Source organism: Lytechinus variegatus, chromosome 2 (assembly GCF_018143015.1).
Source record: "Lytechinus variegatus isolate NC3 chromosome 2, Lvar_3.0, whole genome shotgun sequence".
Classification (NCBI taxonomy): Eukaryota; Metazoa; Echinodermata; class Echinoidea; order Temnopleuroida; family Toxopneustidae; genus Lytechinus; species Lytechinus variegatus.
Window position 1 is genome coordinate 83,379,383 of NC_054741.1, and position 26,025 is coordinate 83,405,407.

The 26,025-nt window shown below is 35.2% G+C and overlaps 3 protein-coding genes across 4 annotated transcripts in view; 2 read left to right on the forward strand and 1 right to left on the reverse strand.

The window, feature by feature from the left end:
- The window catches only part of LOC121409298 (ribosomal protein S6 kinase-related protein-like), a 45,795-nt gene extending 44,379 nt beyond the window's left edge, over positions 1-1,416 (forward strand). The window contains exon 8 of the mRNA XM_041601215.1: positions 334-1,416. Within this exon, the coding sequence (XP_041457149.1) occupies positions 334-372 (39 nt within the window). The 3' untranslated portion in view covers positions 373-1,416. The remainder of the gene's footprint in view (positions 1-333) is intronic.
- Positions 1,417-11,475: 10,059 nt separating this feature from the next.
- LOC121409301 (cytochrome c oxidase subunit 6A, mitochondrial-like) lies at positions 11,476-17,345 on the reverse strand. The gene is made up of 3 exons (XM_041601219.1): positions 17,201-17,345; positions 13,675-13,835; positions 11,476-12,084 (listed from the first exon to the last, which is right to left on the reverse strand). The coding sequence occupies exons 1-3, from the start codon at positions 17,301-17,303 to the stop codon at positions 12,004-12,006; spliced, it is 345 nt and encodes a 114-aa protein (XP_041457153.1). The 5' UTR covers positions 17,304-17,345; the 3' UTR covers positions 11,476-12,003.
- A 147-nt stretch (positions 17,346-17,492) lies between these two features.
- Positions 17,493-26,025, forward strand: part of LOC121409300 (apoptosis-inducing factor 3-like) — a 51,191-nt gene continuing 42,658 nt past the window's right edge. Inside the window, exon 1 of one of the 2 annotated variants that reach the window (XM_041601217.1) lies at positions 17,493-17,638. The gene's annotated coding sequence lies outside the window, so the exon portion shown is untranslated. The remainder of the gene's footprint in view (positions 17,639-26,025) is intronic. The other variant, XM_041601218.1, reaches the window with a different exon arrangement.

Below are 26,025 nucleotides of genomic sequence, written 5' to 3' on the forward strand. Positions count from 1 at the left end.
TTTGTACAATTCTTCTTTTAAAATATCTCTCTCTCCTTACTGTGTAAGTAGAGTTCAGATCTGTCAGATTAAATTTTAAACAGCAGCAAGAAAATGATTATTACAATTTATTTGTGTTTTGTTTGATGGGAGGAAAGTACAATGGGCATATTATTTATTAAAAACTGCATTCATCAAAATCTGCAATTCTGTATTCTATTCAGATACCTACCATTGTGAATTTAACACATGCTACACTTTCTCCATCTTATTATCGTATATCTTGTCCAGCCTAAAAAATTTACCATTTTATAACTGAAATCTTCTGTTTTCATCTCATTCATGTATATTCAGGTTGATAATTTTGAATGGACTCGAGTGACTCAGTTATAGCACCAAAGAAACTCAAGACAGACTCATCGTGAGCAGCTGCTACAAGACTGGTTCTTAAAGGGACAACTCAAACGTACCTTGATAAAATAGAACAGTATTCTGCCTAACAAGAAAGGCTAGGGATTCATTTTTGAAGTCTACCGATTATGTCTTTGTTTGTTTGATGACAGGCAGAGATGATGAACGGTCATGATGGAATGATCGGGATGAACCGTTAGATGGTGTATTGTTGATGGACAGGGTTGGCTATGTCATCAATGAGGAAAACACTGCTTAGTGATGATGTCTAGGAATGTCATTGATACCTTCCGAGTGCCTGTTCCTTGTTGCAGAGAGATGTATGATCCGTCTCAACAGATGCTGAAGAATGATGCTTCGTAATGAAAGAAGAGAAAGTATTGAAGATGAAGACTACTCTGAATCTTTGTAGCAAGGTACCCATTGTCCATACTGTTGGAGGAAGGATTACATGCAGTGAAGTGATCGGGTCATCACCAGTGTTGTCTTTGCAGTAGATCGGTATCTCTTTCTGAATGATAGTAATCCTCTTGCCCTGAGTGGTATGTGATATTCCATGGATGCAATGAGGCTGCTATCATCATTCAGGTTGAGGCATGGATGTTGAAGTCATGATAGCGAATTGTATATTTCTATTGCCATCAATTACTGATGTGATTCATGAAATTAACTAAAAATAAAATTATCATCATCACCATCATCATCATCACCATCATCATCATCACCACCATCATCACCGCCATCATCATTATCATCATCATCATAATCATCAACACAAAAATTCTTACCATCACAATAATCATGCCATCAGAATTGTAAAAGTGGTCACCATTATTGAAATTTGTCTCCATTATGACCAAATTCTCTTCCATTTTAATGGCATTACCCTTATATCATGTCAGCAATCATCATAACCATATCATTGTCATCACTATCACTGTTCTTCTTAGTAGCTTTACACCATGTTGGTATAAATGATGTCTTTGTTAGAATGAATCTAAGATTGATGTACCTTCCTGCATGCAAGTTTTAACTCCACGAGAAGCATTTTGATCATTTATCAAAGTATACAGTATACACATTGGGATTCTTTTATAGCTGCCTTCAGTTTTGAAAGATAATGCAGAAATAAAGAAATCATCTTTGTTTCTTTACATTAAAGACGTTTGTTCACCAACTAAATGTTCAGGTGCAATGAACATTTTAATATAATATTGACTAGCCTTGAGGGGAACATCAAATATATTGCCAGCAAATGAATCATATTGGCTTGAGTCTTTAGATGAGGGCAATATGGGTCATTTAAGGGCAATATATTTGATGTTCCCCGAAAGTAGAGCTAGTCAATATTTTTATTATCATCCAAATCAGATATCTAGAGCAAAAATCATGATAATGGGGATATTTCTTTTAAAAATAGAGTTCTATTGTGTCATGTTAATATCGGTCTAGGCTCTGCACTTTACCATTATGACGTACTTGCAAGCGCTGTCTTTATTATGACGTACCGGTATATTGTTGGTGCGCGGATCCTTATGAAGCGTATCACTTTATACGCATCCACAAATGTCCGGATGTGAGACCAGGGAAAATACAAAAGTATATTTTGCAACGTCTCTGCATGCAAAGTAAATACGCGCATTGAGACCGAGGAAAATACAAACAATATACCTACCCTTCCCGATATTCAGAAAATGTAGGGCAATACGGTTTTGTAAATGACCAGCTCAGATGTCTGATACGGGTGATAATTTAATATATTCCTAAATTGATCCGTATTGACTTATTGAAACATGCTGAATGTGATCTCATTTTTTTTTCATTGAATTTCATTTTCATGAGATCACAGCTTCATGTGTTTTGGGGGCTGGTATTTAATGAATCCTCTTGTTAATATGCTAAAAAAATGTTTTGAAATCAGTGTTTGAACATGGTGCTATAGATTATGTGTTTCTCAGCAATTGTTTGACTTGAATGTGAATTTTATTGGTTTGCATTGAGACACTGATAAAAAAGTTAATATTTTCAAAATGTGTTATATCATACATCGTACGATATGAGTCACACAAAGTCAATTGAAAAACTCAGTTTTTAGATTCAGTGCTCTTTCAGTGATACAAGTAAAATGTACTTATACCTTATTAGTGTTTTGTTTATAAGTGTAAGTGACATCAATACATTGTGCCAAATCATTTCTTACATTAGCAGCCAAATTCACATTTCAATACTTAATATTGTTTATCTTTTTTTTTACTCATCGTACAATACCTCCTTTTATACCTCCTTATTTTATTGGCCGATGATGTACACAAACAACAAAGTTTGCTTTATCACCCATCCCGATACGAGGCATACAAATTAATAAATTATCAAGAGTTTTGAGATTCTTGATGAATGGAAATCTCGCCATCCAGGGTCCCGTTAAACATGCACAGAAATGACAGATTGTAGAATAAATTTTATGATTGATTGTATAGACCACATTGTACATTCAATAAGAAGAATACAATTAATCATTGTGCTTCGTGTAGAAGGACCCATATTGATTGATTAATTTGCATTGATTTATGATTGATCATGATCGCATGCCCTCTGACTTGGTCTCCTTTAACAGACAACCCCTTCCCGTGTCTTTACAGAGTGACTGATAAATTTCATGTTTTATGATCTATTTTGTTATCTTAGTAGCTTTTAATTATCACATTTTGTATATTGCACTTGTCTTTTTATTATTCTTCCCTTAGTTACTAACAATGTTGGTGGTGTTTCACAAAGTTATGCACAACTCTATGAACAACTGGGACATGTTCTTGAGTGCCAGATAGTATGAATGTGAGCTTTATATTAAAAAAAAAATCACATTTTGAAAAAGCAACTGAATGTAAAGAACTGCACTCACATTTATTAAAACATGGGAAATAGTGATATGTTATTTAGAACAAGAAAGGGTTATCAATTGTTTCTGAAATCATGTTTAACCTTTAAACTGCTTTATGAAACTGAGAGATGGCATGCTCTGAATGAGTCAAGAGTCTGTGAAAACAATTTGAATCTTCCAATAAGGCTAGGACTCTACATGATAAATCAGTTGTTAATTTTCTGAATTTCTATTACAAGGGTTTTCAGATAGCTGAGCATTTATTAGTGCTACTAGAAGGGGTGAAAAGACTCTTACATGATTCCTGCATGAAAGATGTAGCTCTTACTTTTGGTATGGTAAGCTTTGCCTTTTCGTGAATCACCTGGTATTTCCTGAATATACAATCTTAACATTTGCTAACATTTCATTATACCTTGCAAACTAATTTGGTGAAGAAATTAATCAATTATTTTGCATTTTGGTAACAGGATTGCATATTTTCACTCCATAAACCTTCCAAAAGTATTGGGAGTGACATCTCATTTTGCCAACATTTTATGCCATTCTAAGAGGAAATTTTTATTGTACTTAACTTCTACCAATTTTCATAGAGATGAAGAGTAAAAAGCTTGTAACATTTGTTGTGATTAAAGTATTAAGATTCATGTATTCAATTGATTGAGAATACAATATAAGAAACAGCTTCTCTTTACCCAAAGAAGTATATGTGTCTTATTTGTAAAACTGTACAAAGTTTTAATCAATTTTTATGATGCCTTGAAATGCATGTAGAATTATCTCTAACAAACATAAACATTGATTTTTATCTTGGCACTTCCAAGTGCAACTGTACTTTGCCTGAAAGAGTTGGTAAGTGTAGACCTTATATTTTTTTCTTAGATTCTCAAGAACTAGGCAATAATGATGTGATGAATAGTTGAGTAGTGTTAATAATTCTAAGTAGTTTATTTATGCATTTAGTCAAGCAAAGTACACTTAAATAATTTTGTTTTAATCTGTAAGTATCAGATTAGATCAATCAGGTCAGGGGCTGTAACACAAAACATAGTGATTCTTAATGATTGATTGTACAGTTTGATCATTGCAATCAATTATATATTTATTTCTGCAATCATTTCTTAACTTTGTGTTACAGACCCAGAAGTATACATTTCTATAAATTATGCACTTCTATCACTTGATATTTATTTTCATATATTTATACTTTTGATTGGAATTCCTTGTCTTTGTTTTCTCTATCTTCTTGACTACATTCTATGGTATGTACAGCACTGGTGCCTCACATGTAGTGAATTAATTTATTGAATCATGTTGATAGAAAGCGCAGATCGCAACTCGTTTTTAGATTTGAAAATGTACCATTTATGTTAAGGTATAGTGCATTATCTTGAGATATGAGGGCAAGTCTAGATGATAGTAATGATGATATGTGACTTTGATCCAGCTTCAAGCTGGTTGTCTAATGCTACCTGGTGGGTGTTTCATAAAGCTGTTCGTTAGTTGTGAGCGACTGTACGAATGACTGGTGATCCTTTCTTGTAAATAGTATATTGAATTGGTGATGGTTTAGCACATAAGAAAGGTTCACCAGTCGTTCTTAAAGTCGCTCATAACTTCCGAACAGCTTTATGAAACGGCTCCCCGGTACCTTTTGGTTCCAATTAGATCGGTGTTACAACTGTTAATTGAAAAGATTTGGTGGCAGCGATTCATTTGTTAATGATGATCAGGTATTTATTTTTATGCTGGTATTTTCTCAATGTGTGCTAGACATCCGTAGACTGAGAATGATTTGTCAAACAGCTCAAAACCGCTAGATGATATTGTCTTTGATTTATTTCTTGTTTTGTTGTTTCAAATCGTGTGATTCAATCCACTCAGAAATAAAAACATCTTGTTGGTGGGCAGTTCAAATCTTGTTTCTCAAAGTTTGGAAATTAAGAGGATAGCTCAGAAAAGCCCTTTTTTTAGAATTATGGAAATGGTAGCAATCTCATGTTGTCTGATAACAATCTTGAAGTTCCGCTAGAGAACTTGATCAAAAGAAGTTTGCTACTTATGTCATAACTCTGAAAAAGAGACTTTCTGAGTTGTCCTAAAAAATGAATTTGAGATAAGAGGTTCAATAGGCCTATGTGTTACTCCTTTTAATGAGGTTTTTAAGTGATTTATGCAAAATAAGTGCAATATTTACTGAAGATAGAGATAAGGTTAAGACTTTGATCATGAGAAAATCCCTTTTTTGCTGAAACAAGATATATTTATTTGTAGAAGCTCTAATATTATTATTGCTTTCTGGTGCTGTATGCTGTGGTGTGCCCATTGCCAAAAAGATACTATTACAGTTACTATTATAGTAATTTTCCATCTGATTGTAACTCCCATTGTATCCTTGAGTTTGATTGGCTATTGAGCATTGTTGCCATGGTAGGTACTGTTGGATGGGAAAAAACACAACACAATGGCCTGTTTTCTGAAGTCGGGCTTAACTTAAACTTGGGTTTAAAGTTGTGGTTTAAGTATGGATAGCCAATTGTTACATAAATCACTAACAATAGAGATATCATATTTCAGCTCATTTGGCTTTCAAATCATTCATAATTGTCTAGGAAGTATAAATAGATGATTGCCTTCACCATCGATAATCAGGAAAGAGCACAGTAAATATAAAAAACATAAATTATGTCATAAAAATTTTGACACTTTTGGCTTCCCATAATTTTAGCACAGAGTTAGACCATGGTCTAAGTTAAACCTGACTTCAGAATACGGGCCTATGATAATAACTTTGTGAAGCAGAGTCTCAATGTGAGCTGTAGAGTATGAAAAAAGTGTTGAAAAGATTGATCTTGAACTGTTAATTTATGCAGGATATATATTACTTATTTTATCGAATTCAAAGTTTATGGTGAATTTTTTTGGTCATGTATTATACTAAATTAAAAATGGCTTTTCTTGTTTTTCATTTTACTTTTACTTCAACCCTATAATATTCTTAGGTTTTTTTATCGTCTTATTGAACAAGGCACTTATTATTAGCCATTAAGAGCTTGAATATTCAACTCTGAAAAATAACATTAAACAGAAATTTGTGGGTTTTATTTATCAATTTTTTTTGTTATGCTAAGACCACCACCAAACTGATATGAATATGTTTGGTTATTCTGCTGCAAAAATATAAATTTATGAGCATTTTCCCCCCACAACTTTATGTTATATTCTGTAGTTTGTTATTTTTAAGTTTTGCTGCATCATTACCTTCATACACTGAAGTTATATTTGACAACTATATATACTTTGCTACAGTACAACGTTTGTTTTCATATGGTAATAAGTGAACATAAGACTGAATTAGCCAAAAGTGTAAAATATAAACATATTCTACGTGATTACCGGTAGCTTAAAATAAGAGATTTCTAGTTTATCTGCATTGCATTTCAATTGCTACTTTATTTTCATTGAAATCTTTCTTAAATTGCTTTTTCTTTCAGAGCTGTTTTCATGACTGATTTATTCTTCATGTTGTAAGATTAATTTCTTCGACTTAATGCCATGTGACTTAAATTGTGGGAGTAAAATTCATGTTTGTGCTCTTTAGGATTACCAATGAGCTGTTTTTATTTTTGTCTCACCTGCAAAGCAGAGTGAGACTATAGGCACCGCTTTTCCGACGGCGACAGCATCAACATCAAATCTTAACCTAAGGTTAAGTTTTTGAAATTACATCATAACTTAGAAAGTATATGGACCTAGTTCATGAAACTTGGCCATAAGGTTAATCAAGTATTACTGAACATCCTAGTAGAGTTTCATGTCACATGACCAAGGTCAAAGGTCATTTAGGGTCAATGAACTTAGACCATGTTGGGGGAATCAACATCAAAATCTTAACCTGAGGTTAAGTTTTTGAAATGTCATCATAACTTAGAAAAGTATCACCAAATATCCTGCATGAGTTTCACGTCACATGACCAAGGTCAAAGGTCATTTAGGGTCAATGAACTTTGGCCGATTTGGGGGTATCTGTTGAATTACAATCAAAAGTTTAAAAGTTTTTGGATCTGATTCATGAAACTTGGACATAATAGTAATCAAGTATCACTGAACATCCTGTGCAAGTTTCAGGTCACATGATCAAGGTCAAAGGTCATTTAGGGTCAATGAACTTTGGCCGAATTGGGGGTATTTGTTGAATTACCATCATAACTTTGGAAGTATGTTGGTCTAGTTCATAAAACTTGGACATAAGAGTAATCAAGTATCACTGAACATCCTGTGCGCATTTTACGTCACATGACCAAGGTCAAAGGTCAATGAACTTTGGCCATAATGGGGGTATCTGTTGAATTACCATCATAACTTTGCAAGTTCATTGATCTGACTTTTGAAACTTGGACATAAGAGTAATCAAGTATCACTGAATATCCTGTCCAAGTTTCAGGTCACATGATCAAGGTCAAAGGTCATGTGAGATTAATGAACTTTGGCCACATCGGGGGTATTTGTTGAATTACCATCCTATCTCTGTAAGTGTATTGGTCTAATTCATAAAACGTGGAAAAAAAGGTAACCAAGTATCACTGAACATCTTGTGTGAGTTAAAGTAGTTTTCAAAGTCAGCACTGCTGCTACGTTGAATCGCGTGATGCAGGTGAGACGGCCAGAGGCATTCCACTTGTTAATATTAGAACATCATACATTTTATTGAAATAAACTAATTTGAGTAGAAACTTGATCAAAGATGCAACTTAACTGATGCATTAAAAAAAAGAAAAATGTAAGAATACTCTCTTATCTATGACATTTTTAAGATATTTATAACAAGGTGATATCTTGGATTTCTCGGTCCATCTTTTTTTAATGCTTGGACATTTTTTCAGCCAAGATAACCGGTGATTTTAATGATCTCAAAGTGTTAGATATTACAAGGGCTTACTGTTGTTTTCTTTAATTGTCCTTACTGAGCAACCACCTTGACTTTATTGTAACATAAAAGTAAAAATCCATACTTTTATTTTTACCCACATACGTCATCAACATGACTTGCAAAACTGTTTATATTTTTGTCCTTGAACTTGATTGGGTTTGGTTCAGTCACTAATATTTTACATAGTCAATAAATTTGATGATTATTGATGATACACGTATATCTCAATTTTATTACCAAGATCTAGGACCAGTGTGAATTCCAATGGGGTCAGAAGTCCAAAAGAAATTTGCCTCTTTCTTTTTAAAACCCAATACTTGGCTCTTCCATATATCAAAGCCATTTGTGAATATCCTGATACACATATAGAAAGGCAATCTTTAACAGCTCCAACCTCATGTGGTACGTCTAGATTAAATTAAGTTTGAATCTTGAGATGCAGATAAGTCGTTTCATGCTTTTGTAATATGGGATAAATCAATGCAAGAGTTATATTGTCGATATCTAGGTGTTACTATAAAGTTAGAGATTGCACTTCATATTCATGTTTTCCCATCTTTATTGATTAGAGAGATAATAGATGATTTATTTGATGCATAAATAAAGTTTCTTCTGATGTTTTTAATCTTACACTTAGCCTTGAGGGCCACATCATGGTTTCACTCCATGGATTTTTTTATAAAAACAAATGTGAACTATTTTTCTTGAATCTTGATATATGTAATTGTACAAAGATTTTAAATGTAAAACTTTTTAAAAAATAAAAGAAATTAAAATTTTCGTGAAAATTTCATCTTTTTCATTATTTAGATTGTTGCCATTGTTATAGTTTCATTTGAATGATTGTGGTCAATAGAAGTAAGGTGATAGATACATTAAATTATTTTTAAAAAATGAGTATGGAAGAGTATGATATGAGAGTGATAGATACATTAAATTATTTTTAAAAAATAAGTATGGTAGAGTATGGATGGCATTTTAAAGAAGTAAAGTTGAATAAAAACAGATAATTGAAATAGAGACATGAGAGTACTAAAGATTAATAACAGACTGTTTAAAATGGTACAAAGGACAATTTTACAATTAGCAGAAGACAGATTGTAACAGGAAATTCTAAGATAAACCACATTTAGAACCATTTCATCAAACATTGGAACGACCAGCTCACCAGAGTGTTCTTGAGAGATGATTGTTCATTGCTGTGTTGACCAATATGCATTCCCTCTATTGTTCATAAACACAAGGTGTTGGGTTTGACCCGGGGGGGGGGGGGGGCCACTTCCATTCACGAGTGGATACCATGCGCGACCATGGGGTCTCGAAAAGCACCCTAAACACGTAATTTCCATATTCTGAAAATGCACCCCTTAACAAGTATTGGCGTGTGAAACCCTACCCTTAACAAGTATTGGAAACAAAACGATACTCTTGGCAAATATTCCCTGAAATGAACCCCTAAACAAGTACAGGAATGTTTTATTGTTACGGGTCCTTTGCTTGTCGGCTTTACCTTATTTGGTTTAGTACGACCCCACCTTCTACACCTCGCACAAATAGGACTCTAAACACGTAGTGTTGGGGCAAAAAGGACATCCTTTATAAAACATTTTAATTTTGTTTTATCATCCCCGCAAATTCGACCCTAAACACGTAATTTTACTAGTGAAATAGATACCCTTTTTTCATTATTTTTGTGTTTTTGACACCCTTTTCACGTTACGTACGTAACGTGCCCTATCGTGAAAAGGACATCCTTTTTACATGTTTTTTTGGTCGCGCCTGGTATCCATTCGTCAATGTAAGTCGCCCCCCTGGGGTTTGACTGATACATACACCACCCAAAGCACCAAACTTGCAATGAATCAAGTGCGGTGATCAAAACCATTTAATAGAAATTCAGCTATTGATAATGTAAATAGTGATGTTAATTATTGCAAATCTAAGTTTAGTTTTGGAGTTATGAAACTAGACAAGACAACCAGATTCACAATCTCCAACACCTTACACTAACACCTCCAACACCTAAACACCAAACATATTCCTGAGTATTTGAGGAATCACTGTTTAGTTTTCCATAATTCAGATTAATTGAATCAATTGCAGTGTTATAAGAGAACATGGGCATAGGCAGAATTTTTTTGCTGGGGGTGGGGAGGGCAGGGGGCTTCAACTTTTTTGAAAAAAAAGAAAGTGAGAGAGTGAAGCAACCAAGCTTTTAATAGGGGTGCTTTTGCATTTTGTATAGTGACATTGAAGGATTTTGTGCATACTTTTGATGGATATTGTGAAAACTTTCAGTAAAAAAATTTAAGATTTCAGAATTTTTTTTTTTTTTTGGGGGGGGACTCCCCCCTTCCCACATAAGGCCATGTAAATGGACTGCTTTTTTGCCCTTGGTTTATAAAAAAAATACCTCTCACACTGATTCAAGGCAATGTCACAACTCATCCATTCCATTCAACTTAACACTACACTGTGAACAGAATTATTTTAAAAATGTGATAATAGAATGAAGTATGATTTGTTTTCCTTTCAAATATTTCAAGACAACATTTCTCCCTCTCTCTCTTTGTATTTGATGTACACGTATTTGTGTGTAGAAAAGATCAATTATTTCCTTGTCTTTCAGATTATAAAATTGAAATTATACAAACATTATGTATAGAAAATAGTGATACAAGCGAAAGGATTTTCTGCTAATATTGAAGAACCAACTAGCCCATGAACATATTTGGGTAATTTTCATTTGACGCATATTTGGTGGCCCTTTTTATAATTTTTATCCAGATCGTATTTAATGTGAAATAGTGAAATAAAACCCACAAATCACAGAAATACTGAATGAATTTTCTTTATACAAGGTTTGAAGCCCATGTAATAAAAACTCACATATCATGACGTCATAGCTTCCCAGCCAGTAATTACCGTGATTAAGCATTTTTTGAAAGCTAATGAAATTTCCATGTTTCACTCGCAAATAATAAGCCAGTAAGCTGTGAAACTACTTGAAAATATGAATATTTTGTATTATAACCTCATCCATTGGTGTACAATTTCAATTTCTTTTTTTTTTTACTTCCAATAAGGTTTTCATATCAAGATTTTTTCTGAGAGACAAATGACATTTAGTCCATAGATTATACGATATGACAAAGCCACACAGACCCAAGAATCACTTGAATCCCTCATCAGCAAAGATACCCTTAGCTATATTACTTTGACTAAACAAGGTACAGAATAAAACAAAAATGTCAAATAACTTTGTTTAGTTTCCTAAATAATTCACACTTTAATATCCAACAGCAAACTTTGGTTGAAAAAGTGCTTCACTATACATTACACATATAGATTGCAGTTATCAATGCATAAGATCCTAGCTGTTTATATCAATACACAGCACATAGATAATCTTGTCGAGAATAATTTACAAAGATCGGTTCTTGGTTTAAAATGAAAGTGGTATATTTCCAATGAATGATATGAACTTCACATTTCATCCATTAATTAATGTGACCATTTGATAATCAGCAGTAACATGAAGGAGAGTGTAATTTGGATGCATCTTCATACCAACAGCAAATGGGCAATTGTATCATTCAAATAATTAAGAGTTCTTTTTTATGAGGGCACTAAACTATTCTTCATCATCGTTGTTCCAATTTTTTCAGTAGTGCAGTACGCCACATCAAAGTCAAATCTGAAGAGTAGATCAGTTCCACATGTGTATAAACATTAACAGCTTTCAAATGCAAATCTCTTAATACATCAATAGACAAAGACTTTAGACATCTGGAGAGCAGTGGAGTTATTCTTCATAACCCTCGGGGAGAGCGTTGGACTCTGCATTGTGGAAGAGAGAATGGTTGCCATCTCCCCATGGGAAGGCCTGAAAATTAAAGGAAATATGAAATATATTACTTCAAGTTATATAAATAACAAGAATTGCAAGTTCATCATTGTTATTTTAATTTACAGAAGGAATAAATTAAAGGTTTATACATGTAGCTTAGGTGAACATTGGTAAAATCATTTTCTTTGCAATTGTTGATAACTTTAACCTTACCCTAGGAACCAGTACATTTTTTTTGTGGAAGAATATTCTTTATACGACGATGTTCAGACGTAACAAGATATTTGGCATTTCTTGCAATAAAGAAATAAATGCATATATAAACTAAGAAAAAAATTATCAGTGACAAGGGTTGAATTTTATGAACTTGGAAGTCAAAACCCTTTTATTTTTTTTTTCAACTCATCGAGCCATTTCATAAAAATATATAGGCCTACATATAGAAATATGTCAATTGAGTGTGTGTTCCACACAAAGTCGATAACAAATACAGGAATTTACAAAATCAGAATGACATTAGATATTATTCTTATCAAATAAAATCAACCTTTAAAAAACACTTTACATTTGATGAAAGAAATTCTTTCAAAAAAGAAGTTTTTGGTACATGTAAGGCCACAATTGCAAAAGTTTTAGAGCAATGTCATTTTTCCTTTTATTCAAAATACATTCCTTCATTAATCCACAGATTGAAAGAATAAGTTAAAAAAGAAATACATTATTAAGGTCAATAGATAGGGGCCTAAGGGTATCCATGACTTTGGTCACCCGAGAATAATTTTAATCCATGAAATATCAAATCATTTATAATATCTCAATAAATTCTGGTAATAGTGAAGGGAAAATCCAAAGGATGTGGTATATATCGTAGTTGTGATATCATACATGTGAAGTAATTGCAAGAGTTTTCAGTTCAATTGATGTTTGTAAGTTTGCATGGTGGCAAGGATAATTACAGAAGGGGAAAGAGGTAGAAGTGAATTGGATTGGCAAGAAAGTGGCAGACAGGCAACCTGCCCTGCTCCTGCTCTCCTGGACTCTCACTGACTCGAGCCAGCCTTTTCTCAATCACTATGCCTCTCTCATTCCTCCAACTCAAGCCAGCCTTCTCTCCAAATACTCAAGCCTCTCATCTCTTCAACTACTCAAGCTCCTTACCTCTTTCTGGTTTACTGTCCCTTTTAAGGGCCATACTCCATTCTGAATGAAATACTCTTACTTTCTTGCCTATCTATTTCACTTCAACCTCTATCCATTATCCACATTTGTATGACTCTTCGCATGGTACATACTGTAAACCACTTCTGTGATTTTTTTGTATTAGACATCTTATCTCAGCCCAAGAAAGACTTTCCATGATTAAATAACAAAAATTCCATAGTGGTCATAAAGTTATCTATCTAACAATGGCAAGGCTCCATTGGTTTAGAAAGTAATTGTTCTTGATTTCGAACAGCACTTTTCTCAAAATTGTTAAGTGTCCCTTCTACATAAAGGTCATTGCGAAAATGTTCATAACTCTGAATGCTATGAAGTGGGTATATTTCAAAAATTTCCCGAATGTGGAAGTAAATGCTAATTTGATTCATTTTAACTGTTGTGAGAACTCCACCACCTAATTCTTACCTTTGTCCTGATCCTAAGATGTGAGTAAGCAACAAACTCTGGTTTGTGATGTGCAAGATGAGCTTTATGTTCCATTTCACCTTTGTAAGCATTCACCATACAGAACAACACACCTGGCAAGGCTACTAGGAATGACATGTACTTCCATGTCTTAGCCGTACCTGATAAAACAAAGCAAAAAAAAAACCACTTTAATCTGTTTTTGATAATCCACTGCACTCTCCTAATCAATCAATTAAGTATATAACACTCTGGAAAGGCAAAATGCTAGACCAATATTTTTTTTAGGAACCACAAGAAAAATTTGCTGATGGATAGAACAATCAAACTCCATAAGGTTTCAATTTACGATTGCACAGTTGTTTTCCACAATAAAAGAAATGGTAAAGTAACCATTTATATTTCTTCTCACAAAAATGGGCTGAGATTCGAAAGTAACATTTATTTCACAAGCCAGCACATTCAATCACTATGGCATACACCAAATCCATTGTTATACACACAGGCATTATCACTCAATAAGTGGAGCGCCTCTGGCAGTCTCACCTGCATTATGTGATTCAATATAGCAGCATCGCTGACTTTGAAAACTGCTATGAAATAATAATTCACAAAAAACACCATTCATATAATAATACAATACTTTGCTCATTGACCCTAAATGACATTTGACCTTGATCATGAGACCCAAGACTTGTCAGTGATACTTGTTTACCCCTACAGACGCGTGCGTCACATTACGTTGGGGGAAGAACAATAGGAAAGAAGATGGCGGCGTAAACCAACCTAAAGTCAAGAGGAGAAAGAATTTGGAACTGAAAACAGTCCTAATATGACTTTTTTCAGTATACTCCCTAAGTATCCTAAATAAGTAAGTCTCTACCGTCTTTTCATATTTTTCTCATTTTTTTTGATGAATTCTTATTTGAAAATAAAATCGATGGCGTAGAAATGTCGGAAATAAAGTTGTATCCCATGACCATGTATAGGGACAGTGATTTTCCGCGATCGCGGAAAACGGACGGAATTCACGGAAAAGGCCTTTTGAAACGGAAAGTGGCATTTCAAACGGAAAATCACGGAAAACATATTTTCCCTCAAAATACACAGAATAGCAACAGAAATTACTCCAAAATAACAACAAATTGAGAATATTAAATGGCCACAAAACCCCAGAAAACACGATCTCACTTCGCTACAATCATGACAATTCACACATCGTGATTGCTCTCGACATCAGCACACTCGATAGTACCCCGCGATGGTACCCGGCCGGCCGGGTTGAGCTTCACATCGCTTCATATCGCTCAACTGCACAGTCGTGTGTTGCTGCCCTCTACGTTTGAAGATGTAACAGCACGATAACGTGGTCTTAAAATCCAAGATAGCGGATTGGCGAAAGTCGTTGACTGATGATAACGATGTCCAAAAAACCCCAAAATTATCGATGAAATTTAATTTCACCGTAAAATAATGCTAATTATGTGAAAGGTGAGGATGTATGCATGCTAAATCAGTTTGAAAAATCAATAAATACACCAGCATAGATCCGATTAGAACGGATTCTATTGTGTTGTTGGTACAGTAGCAGATACAAATTTTGGCCAGTGCGAGTGTATGCATTTTGATTTTGCTATTCAATGGAATTGTCACTTTTCCGTGTGTACAACGTCTATGGGGAAATGGAATTTCCGTTTTCTGACGTGCTGAAACGGAATTTGAGATTTTCTGAAACGGAAAAGGCCATTTTTTGAAACGGAAAATCACTGTCCCTACATGTCCATGATTTAGGGCTAGATCATTTTTTTAGAAGGAAAGTAGAAATCACGGGGGCGAAAGTTTCAGGTTTTGGGGCCGTACGTGCAGATGAATGGGAAGGAATACCTGGTTTCGTTGAGAGTAAGCATACGTCAGTAAATTATTTTTACTCTCTAGAAGCCTCCTGGCTACATGTGCAGATGTAACGTGAGCGAACATAAAATGCGCACCCATAATGCAGCAGAGCTAATTTTGGGTGTTACAAAAATTTTGAAAAATGTGACACGCATAATTACGTACTTTGCGAGCGCGAGAGCCCAGGTGACAATATCGGCCATATCGTGGTTTCGGGAACCACTTGCTGATTTGTATACAAAGTGAATGGAGGTGGAAATAGGGAACCGTGCGTGTGACTGAATACAGTGTAGACCAAAAAAAGCTTCGGTCTCTGTTTTGTTGGTTGTTCAGCTGAACTCCGTTGGCTTCACTCACCAAATACAGAGACCGAAGTTCTAGCGCGATCTGTACAGGGGACTCAATGGCCATGTGTTTTGTACTTAAGATCGGATAAAACGGGGAAGTGAATTTATGCGACAGCCATTGTAAGTCACTGTTTTTGTTCCTTTAACTTCATTTTTCTCAGATTTTTGGCAATTAATGCCAAGAGGGAATATAAATTTGCATTTTGGTCGCATTAATTTTCAAAATTTTTATTCATTAAAGACAAAAATTGAAGAGCCCCGACGGGGGGATTTTGCATTGCAAGTCCCCTAATATGGTTGCTGCACGATAGCGAGCCGTGTACGAGGAGAAATTTAAAAAAAAATGTTAAAAAACTCCTCGAAACAGACGGCTGCCAGGAGTGCCAGCTGTAAAGTGCTGTATGAAGACAAGTGAACGGTGGTTCCCCAAAAAATCACGATAATGCCACAATATCAAAATTGTAAAAAAAAAATATCATCACAGAGTCCTCTAGTCTAGTGGCAGAGTGCTTTTCTTCGTTTTACTTGTCTGCTCGTGAATTCACGGCTACGGCTACGCCTAGTAATAGCCCTAGGCTAGGGCTAGGCACTTGTTCACTGCTACCATCTGGCCTGTGGGGAATCTACAGCCTGTACAGGTAGGACTATGGTATGCCAATGCTGTATAGCGCACACACTCTAAAAAAATCATTAAAATATCACTTTTGTGACCCAAATTACTAATTTTCATACAGTTTTAATTTATTTATCATTAGTAATGGGAATAATTTTTGTATTCACCAGAGCGCTCAAAAACTTGAATTTTGGGCATATTCTTGTGTACGCCCTCTATTGGTGGAAAGTAATATGGCAAGAAAATTTTCATTTTTTGATCTCTATTTTTAATTAAGAAAAAATGATATAAAGAATCGAATTTAAATAAGAGCCAAGCAGTATGAATTAATAACAGGTCTAATGAAAACTGTCAGTGTAAAAAAATCAAGCATTTGCCCCAAAGAAAGAGAAAATAAGCCAAACATTGCCACCCTTATTTTGTCACACATGGAGATATAACTGAGAACAAGGTTATATTATAACCTTGTTCATTGAATGAGTGGGGCTAGGCTACGTGACAGAGCACATTCAACGAAATGGCTGCGCCCGGCGCCCGTCTTGACTCCGGTGCCATCGCATGCCGCGCCTGTGCAGCGCTCATCTGCGCCGGTACACTAAAAAAAGTCATCCAGTAAAAGGCCAAAAACTAAAAAATTACAACATTTATATGGATAATATTTACATCCACATACCTGCTGCATCTTCTGCTGCTGGTCCATGAGCTGCTGCTGTTGATCTCCTTGTCAAGGATGTGGAAAATTGACGACGAAAAACGTTCAACATTTGTGAAGCCATTTTGACCGATTTCAGCAAGAACTTATGACCCAGTCTCGATCAGTTATACCTTATCTTTTATATAGAATTTTATTTATATTTTTAAGAATAATGATTGCTTTGTATTTGAATTTAATTTTATTAGTAATAAAATATTTTTGATAATTTTTTTTATTTGAGAAAATTCCATTTGTATATCGAGATCTTACATCATTCGAAAATAATTAGGCCCGTCAGATCGGAGAGTGAGACGATGTTGTTTATCGTTGCTATCCGTGATCATTCATGTCATGTTTCAGTCTTTTTTCTCATCTTAAATGTCTCAAGTCATAAAATCAGCCATCAAAACAAGATCAGTAAGTCTTACTCTTTCTTTAATTAATGAACAGAATTTTCTATACATCTATTTGAATTTGCTATTCCTGTTTAATTCATGTGCCTGGCATGGTCTCATCTCACGAGCCGATTGCGGTACGGCATCGTAAATTCAACGGGACTCCACCCGTGTCGTCGGGGAAGTTCCTTCGACTCAGTTCGAGCTCGGATGACAGCGCAGCTTCATGCAGCTGAGCTGAGAGCTGCACTCAGCCTCATTCAGGCCAGGGGTCACTCCCCCCGGGGGGGGGGGGCACTCAGTACCGTACGCTGACCAATCGTCGCTCAGTTTACGTATTTTCATTTATGTTTCATTCAATTAGCTATGCCTATAATATAGGCTATATGATTTTGTCACCTGAAAGAGAAAATAGATGTCTAGGCCTACAGGAAAATTGTTTCAATGATTATGTCTTCGAAGCACTGCTGTGTAAATCGCTGTTTTCGGTACCCCTTCTTGCGCCTGTCCCATTCGCCGCTCACCACTGCCCTAACTCCGCTCACTTTGCTCGCGCATTCATACATGAGGTCTGATACTGTCTTACTCTTTTTTCTTGCACTTGTGAGTGAGAAAGTGTTGTGAATAAATGTATTTTTTTTACAAGTTTTATAGTATAAAATGTTCCTTTCGCCAAGTGCAATTACTTTTAGGGCCTCAAACTTTTTGTTTAGAATACATTCTAGTACTTTTTTCTTTTGTTATATTATGTATACATTTCAGATTTTTACGATGTTTATTTATGCTTGCTTATCTATGGAAACTTGTATTGTATAATATCATTGTTTGTATTGAATTGTTGAGTTTTGAAAATGTGAAATGTTGATGTGAATAAACCTTGAACCCTGAACTCCGATAATATCTTGGGGGGATTCCTTTATATTGACTTTCATATAAAAAAAGCTCATCTTGTAAAACAACAATAAATATTTAATCACCTCCCTGGTTTAAGTTCATATTCGAACTCCCTTTAATGTAGATATTAGGAGAGGGAAAAGGGCACTCAAGAAAATTCTATTTGTTCAAAATAAATTGGTCAATTTAAATCCTGTTCTGTTTTCAAACAAAAGATTATTTAAAAAAGGAAATCTCCAGAAACATGACAAAGTTTCATCTATTCAAATCAATCAGGAAACTACTGATCGAGTTCAAAAGGCCTATATAGGCCCATTAGTGGAAAAACTTTTCTTATTTATTCATTTAAATTCTTTATTTAATTTAGATTTATAGATATGAATCAGATAGGCCTGCAGATAATGGGCCTAACATAATCATATATGTATCATTAGGCTCATAAGCTATCACTTAGGCCTAATTACACATCTACAATGTATTGAAGGTGACGTGTATTAAAATCCTTAATTGTTTCATTCCAATTAAATTATCCCTAAATTTCATACTCAGAGTAAATAATATTGGTAATCATCAAAATACGAATAAGCCACATAAAAAAAAAGCATTAGGATCGATAATAGCCTAGAAGACATGCCAGGGGCTGCGGAACCGGGGCAGCGAGGCTTCACCCCAGAATTAAAAAAAAAACTATCCCTATATCTCCAAGTTGTTTGTACGTAGGTATGCAGTCTTTAATACTAAAAGTTGAAACTGATAAACATCGAAGTCTTATTTTTTCCCAAACACTTTGGGCCGGGACAATGATTACAATTAAATCTCAAAATATTTGTGGTGTACAGTGACAGACTCTTTTGATCATCTTTCAAAATTTCTGTAAACGTCAGCTTTTCTGCCTGCTCCATAATAAATTGTGACGTCCGAGGGGCTTTTATTTGCCGTCACCCTCAGATAAAGGGAGAGCGGGAGAGAGAGGGGAATAGAGAAGAAATTGAAGGAGAAGTGAGAGAGGAAAATGTAAAAGAGTATAAAGAAAAAAAAATGGCCGCGTCACCAAAGACAACGGAAGAGGTATCAGTCAAGGCTGGAATAGGAAAATAATGAAATGAAACAAAAAATAAAAATAAGAGGAAGGAAAATAAAAGGAAGACAAGACGAAAATAAGAGTTGGGGGACCGATAAATACCTATACCCTTCATTTAGAACAAAATAACTATTCAGCCTGCGCTTCGCGCCCACATTGCCCGTTTGTTTCATTATTCGTGTCTTGTTTTCAAGTCATTCTCGGTTTGTAAGATAAAACATTACAAAAGTGCTTTAAATGTCTCGTTTTTTCTCTGAATCAGGGTCGGAAATCTGTCCCAAAAAGTAAGGGGTGGGGGCAAGGAGCTGAAAAATTTGACAAGCAAAAAATTTTGTTTATCAATTCATGACACTCGATCTCTTTTCGATCTCTTTTAAGACTTACTTTATTATTCATGCATTACAGTTATAATCCTGCCCTAGCTAACATAATGAGCATAATATTATAAGCTGATCAATCAAGCTGATTTCTTTTTGAAAGTTGTACAAGCAAATATTACCATTATTCTTATTGAAGTGATGTTTCTTATGAGATAGGCCCATACTGAATTATGACCTGAAATAAATTCAGACATTCCTACATTGTTTACACTTAATTTTCATCTCATATTAAATTCACGAGTTTAATTAGTAGAGTAATCAGGCATTTACCATGACAACGTACCATTACCATGCATTCAAATGAACTTATTCATGCAGAATACTAATAATAATAATATAGAGTATTTCTAAAGCGCCAAATCCACATTGATTATGTGCTCAAGGCGCTGAAATATACTTGGTATATCATTATTACAGAATACTCTGTTGTGTTCGAAATTTAATTCAAACGAGTTGGTCGAACCTATGTAGATTTTTGGCATTTTCATTGTCATTTTCCACCATTCATCTTTTCCCTCCATAATGTTGATTTATGATGGCAATTCAATAAATGCCCCCAACGTACGTGGCCAAAGTTCATTGACCTTAAATTACCTTTGACCGTGGTATGACCTGAAACTCACTATAGGATTTTCAATGACTCCCTTATTTCTAAGTTTCATTGATAGCTATAGAAACTTATAGGCCTACTTCAAACTTATTATTTCATTTCACAAATTTATCCGTTTTAAGATTTCAATGTTTAGCTCTGCAGGCAATCAAGACAAATGTATTTTTCTGTGGGAATGATAAGATGTTACCATGGCAATGGGTCTTTTGCAAATACTTTGATGACTTGATAGGCCTATATCTAGAAATTGAATATGGAAGGCATAAGCATGATAGAATGGACCATTTAAATTTACAGGATAATATGCCATACATAGGCTCAATGTTATTTTTTAAAAACATATTAATCAGTTGCCATGGCAACGGCGGAATGAGGCATGATGAAACTGGAAACAAGCGGATTCATGTTCAGCACCATCAAAATAGAGGAAATGTCACAAAAAATCAGATTCTAAAGAAAAGTTTACTTGAAAAATTATGACAAATCCCTTTAGGCCCTATATACTCTTACAATGATTATCATACTACAATCAGGGTGAGCGAAGTTAGGGCAGGCTGCTATCTCAAAGTATGCACTCGCTAATTCATTCACACAACAAATATTCATTCTAGAAAAATTTGTCATGACAACATATCAGGACCTCCCGCACCTGTGACTCTCACATTTTCATTCATCATATAAAAATATAAAATTTTTCACTATTTTAGGAGTTTTTAAAGTGATTGAAGAAAACCTTAATTTGGTGCAGTTGCGGTACAGTTGATCGAAGTTCAATTAGTTATCAGTTTACTCAACATTAACTCAGTATTTCACGATGATTTACGGTATTAAGGGATTGATTTTATATTTTACAGACTTCGTTTGTTCATGTAATGGTCTCCTCTTGGATGCTTAATTATGCGAGTATACAAAGCAATAAGGAATTTGGGACAAATTTAAAATGATAATCATAATAAGCAGCATGCGCATCGCACTTGTGAGGGTGAGCGAGAATTGGGCAGCGTACGGTATATAATGCATAGTGGGTACATGTATGTGCCGCGAAGGGGACCCCCATTTTTACACTCAAATTTCCATTCCAAGGCATAGCATTTTTGTCTTATTCACTACTTATTGAGAAAAAGAACAAAGAAAGCCGCTCCAGAGTATAGCATTTTCTTCTTATTGAGAAAAAAGAAGAAAAAAATGTGCTCCAAAGCTTCGCAAAGTTTTTGGTATGCTGTTCCGATCGCATTGATCTGCTACAATGAGCTGCAATTTTTGGTGAAAAGCGGCCGCAGAGCGCTGTCCGACCATCGCCTCAGCTCTGCACAAGCGCACCCGGCGGAGGCCGTGCTAGCTGCATCATGCATGCATACGCACTCACAGCTGGCGATCTGTTCCAAGGACCCCCGTTTTCACAAACATTGGTAGTTCCGAAGCCTGTTCCGAGGACCCTCCTTTTTACAATAACTTAGCCCGCTCCAAGGCCCCCGTTTTTTGTTTTGCCCGCAGCACACCCCAACCACTTTTTTGGTCGAGTTCCCCCCCCCCCCCCCCCGTCATTCCGAGGAGATCATTTGGGTGTGGAAATGACCCACAAAAAACAACAACAACAACTCTCATTCAATGAACAAGGTTATGATATAACCTTGTCCTTGTTCCCTATTAGTACTCCATGTGTGGCAAAATAACGTTGCCAATATTTCGCTTATTTTCTCTTTTTATTTGAACAAATGCTTGATTTAATAATGTCTGACACTGTCATTCAGATTCCAATTTACGGTATACTAAATACTAGACCAAAATCTTCAGTCTCTGTATTCTGGTTGTTCCGCTGAATTGCGTTGGCTCACTCACCAATATAGTAAAATGTCAGAAATTGTTGAATAAATCCCCAGAAACGATGGTTATTCCTGTCTAAATACTAACCTCGCAATACGTGTGAGTGGCCTCATGTAAATTTGATTCTTTTGATTATTTTTTCTAAATCAAAAATAAAAATTGAAAAATGAAAATTTTCTTGCCATATTACTTTCCACCAATAGAGGGCGTACACACAAATACGCCCCAAATGCAAGTTTTTGAGCGTTCTGGTGAATACAAAACTTACGGTTACACTCCGTAATTCCAAAGCGGCGAAGGTTTGTAATTCAGAAATCACGTAAATTGCCTATAGGCCTACCTTGATGTTCGATAATCCAAAACTGAAAAACGGTTTGTTAATCCGAACATTTGTGGCGTAATTCCTAAGGTTCGTTATTCTGAAGGTTTGATAATCCGAAAACGAAATAAGGTTCGTTCATCCAAAAACTAAATAAAAGTCGTTGTTCCGAAGATTCGTTAATCCGAAAAACACAATAAGGTTAGTTGTTCCGAAGGTTCGGTAATCCGAAAACGAAATAAGATTCGTTATTCCAAAGGTTCGTTAATCTGAACACGAAATAAGGTTTGTTGTTCCGAAGGTTCGTTAATCCGAAAAAGAAATAAGTTTTTTTATTCCGAAGATTTGTTTATCCGAAAATTGAAAACCGGGAAGGCAGAGGAAGGGCAAGTGTGGTGAAGATGGGGGGAGAAATATTGTTGCTTTTCAATTGTTATGAGGATGCGTATGTCAAAATGGGCACTTTGGTGATATTTTCACCATGAGATTATTTTCTACGTGAAGTCAATGTGTGTTTTATTGTAATAGACCAGTTCATAGTTACTTCATGGACAATTTTGTTCAAATTACCTTTCATTTCTTTCATCATGATAGGCAGATTTAAAAGCAAGATATTATAAGCTTGCCTTACATAGCAGGATAAAGAAATAGAATAGACCAGGTGACTAGAAAAGCACACCAATGAACACTTTATGAAGGTATTTGTTGCATTCCTACTTTGAATGCATATCATAGCATGTTCCACCATGTACTTGGCAAACTGTGAAATACCATTAGTTCGTGGACAGGGGCGTCGATCCATTTTTCAGATTGGGGGGGCAAAATCATTAATGTTCCAAAGGCGCTCGATCGTACAAAACACCCACACACCACACACCACACACACACACACACACACATATATATGTATATATATATATATGACTCATGAGACCCAGACACGTATCTCACAAACAAATTAATGCGAGCGCGAAGCGCGAGCTGATTTTTTTTTAGTATACTGACAGGAAAAGCGTGCCTGTTTAGGACTGTTTGTAGTAACTCATGAGGAGGATACATATCTCACTACACAGATAGTACGAGTGCCGAGAGTGAGCTGAAATTTCCTTATATTCTGACCTGAAAACTTGATATTCTAAGCATTTTTGGTACCAATGATAAGATTTGTATCTAAAAGAACAATAGATGCGAGCGCGAAGCGCGAGCTGAAAATTTTGATATTTCGATCTGAAAAAATGACAGTTTAGTGGACGTTTTTGATGAAGAACAAGATATATATCCAAGAAAAGATGATTGCAAATCGAAGCAGGAGTTCTTTTGAGGCTTAGAACTGAAAGTGGGACATTTACATTCACCTATTTAATCATGAAAAGTATGGGTTTTTGCTACAGAAATGATGCGAGCGCGAAGCGCGAGCTGAAAATTTGTATATTCCAATCTGAAAAGCGGACATTTTGAGCACGATTTTAAATAAAGAACGAGTTGTGTATCACCATCTCGCTTGCTGAACATTACAATCTTGTTTTTTTTTTAATGCATATCCGGAATTATTGGGGGGCAAAATGATATGTTTGCCCCCCCAATATTTTCATTGGTGGGGCGATCGCCCCCCCCTGCCCCCCCAGGATCGACGCCTCTGTTCGTGGATGCATCGTTGTTTTTTGTGTATGTAAATGAAAACCACAATTCAAAAGAATATATGAATAATCAAGACATCAAAGTTGGTGCTTATCTGATATCTCATTAGATTTTAAACCAGATTTTAAACCACCATGTCACTTAAGTACAAATGACCTTCCTCTGATCATGCATAGAATCTTTTGATCATGCGCAGAAAGGAACAATGAACTTTCTTATTAAGTAGAGAATCCTTTTTGAAGTGACTTCTGATTATTTGACCCCCAAAACTAATTTTGGGGGTCAATTACTGTTAAAAGGGCATTATTGCGAGGTGTTGCGAGCATGAATCAATAAGAAATTAAAATAAAAAAATCCGAACAGGTTTCTGCTAGATCATTAAAAAGATATGCATCTAACCATGGACCCTAGGGTCCATTGTCACAGCCATGGGGAGGGTGTGATGACTTGTTGGTCCAGTGGCAACTTCTTAAATACAGAACTCAGACAAAGTAACAATGGAGACACTATTTTAAGGAAATTAAATTTAATTTCAATGTTCAAGTTGAAGTGTTCCCTGGAACAACAATTAGACTACTTCAAAACATAAAATATGGAAAAGTATTCAATATAAAACAATCATCAAATTCAATGGAGATCATATCTTGCAATGCAATCCAGTAATGCAACCATTAACTATTCCGTATCAATTCATTATGTAAATGATCAATATATCTAAATATAACCAAACAGTTTACTTTGTTACTGCTTTAAGTCCAAAAGTTCTTGTATTTCTATATCTTCATTTCTTTGAAATATGGAACCTAATCTGAAGAACTTCTTGGGAATATTGGAATCAACTCGTTGACCATCCTGGCCGAAGTCCTTCGACGTTCGCCTTGACTGACTCAACTTGACTAGTGTAGACTTTACATCATACTGTAGTTTACATCAGGTATTCACCTCTATGCTTGAGAAACGCCTTCACTCAATGGACATCATAACGTCGTCCTTAAAACTGTCGACATCAACGTCAACGTGGTCAACGCCATCTACAGATAATAAAATACCAAGGCATAAAAACTACCTATCCCTAACAAGACATAAGCTTCACCTTTATACTATAAATATCTCATATCACAAGAACAATCAAGAATATTCCGCCTCATGCTATTTCCATAAAACTCCTGATTTCTAGTTATATTATGACAAGCAAAAGTTTATACTAAGCATCATCCATTTTGGAAAAGAACAATATCTTTGACAATGAAGGATAATAATCAAACTTACAAGAATATAATCTTTAAAATGTTTGCAATAATATACCTCAGCTTCAAGTCAAATGAGCATTTATATATCTTTAATCTCTTTAATCCACTTAATGGAAAGCATACTTATGTAAAACTACAAATTCAAATCAATCATTAATGATTTGAATGATTGCAATGTAGCCAAAAACTTGATTTCCTTCTTCATAAATATCTCTCAACAATTTGCCTAACAAAACTATTATAATGAAGTAACGATTCAAATTTACTTACAGTTTAACTGGTGACAGGTAAGCTTGGAAGACCAGAGCAGCCCATGTCCAGTACAGACGAATGTGGTGCAAACATAGCTAGAAAAATATATGAAACTGCCACGCCTTGTTTCTAGATGTACAGCCATAGCATGCTGTCATCGC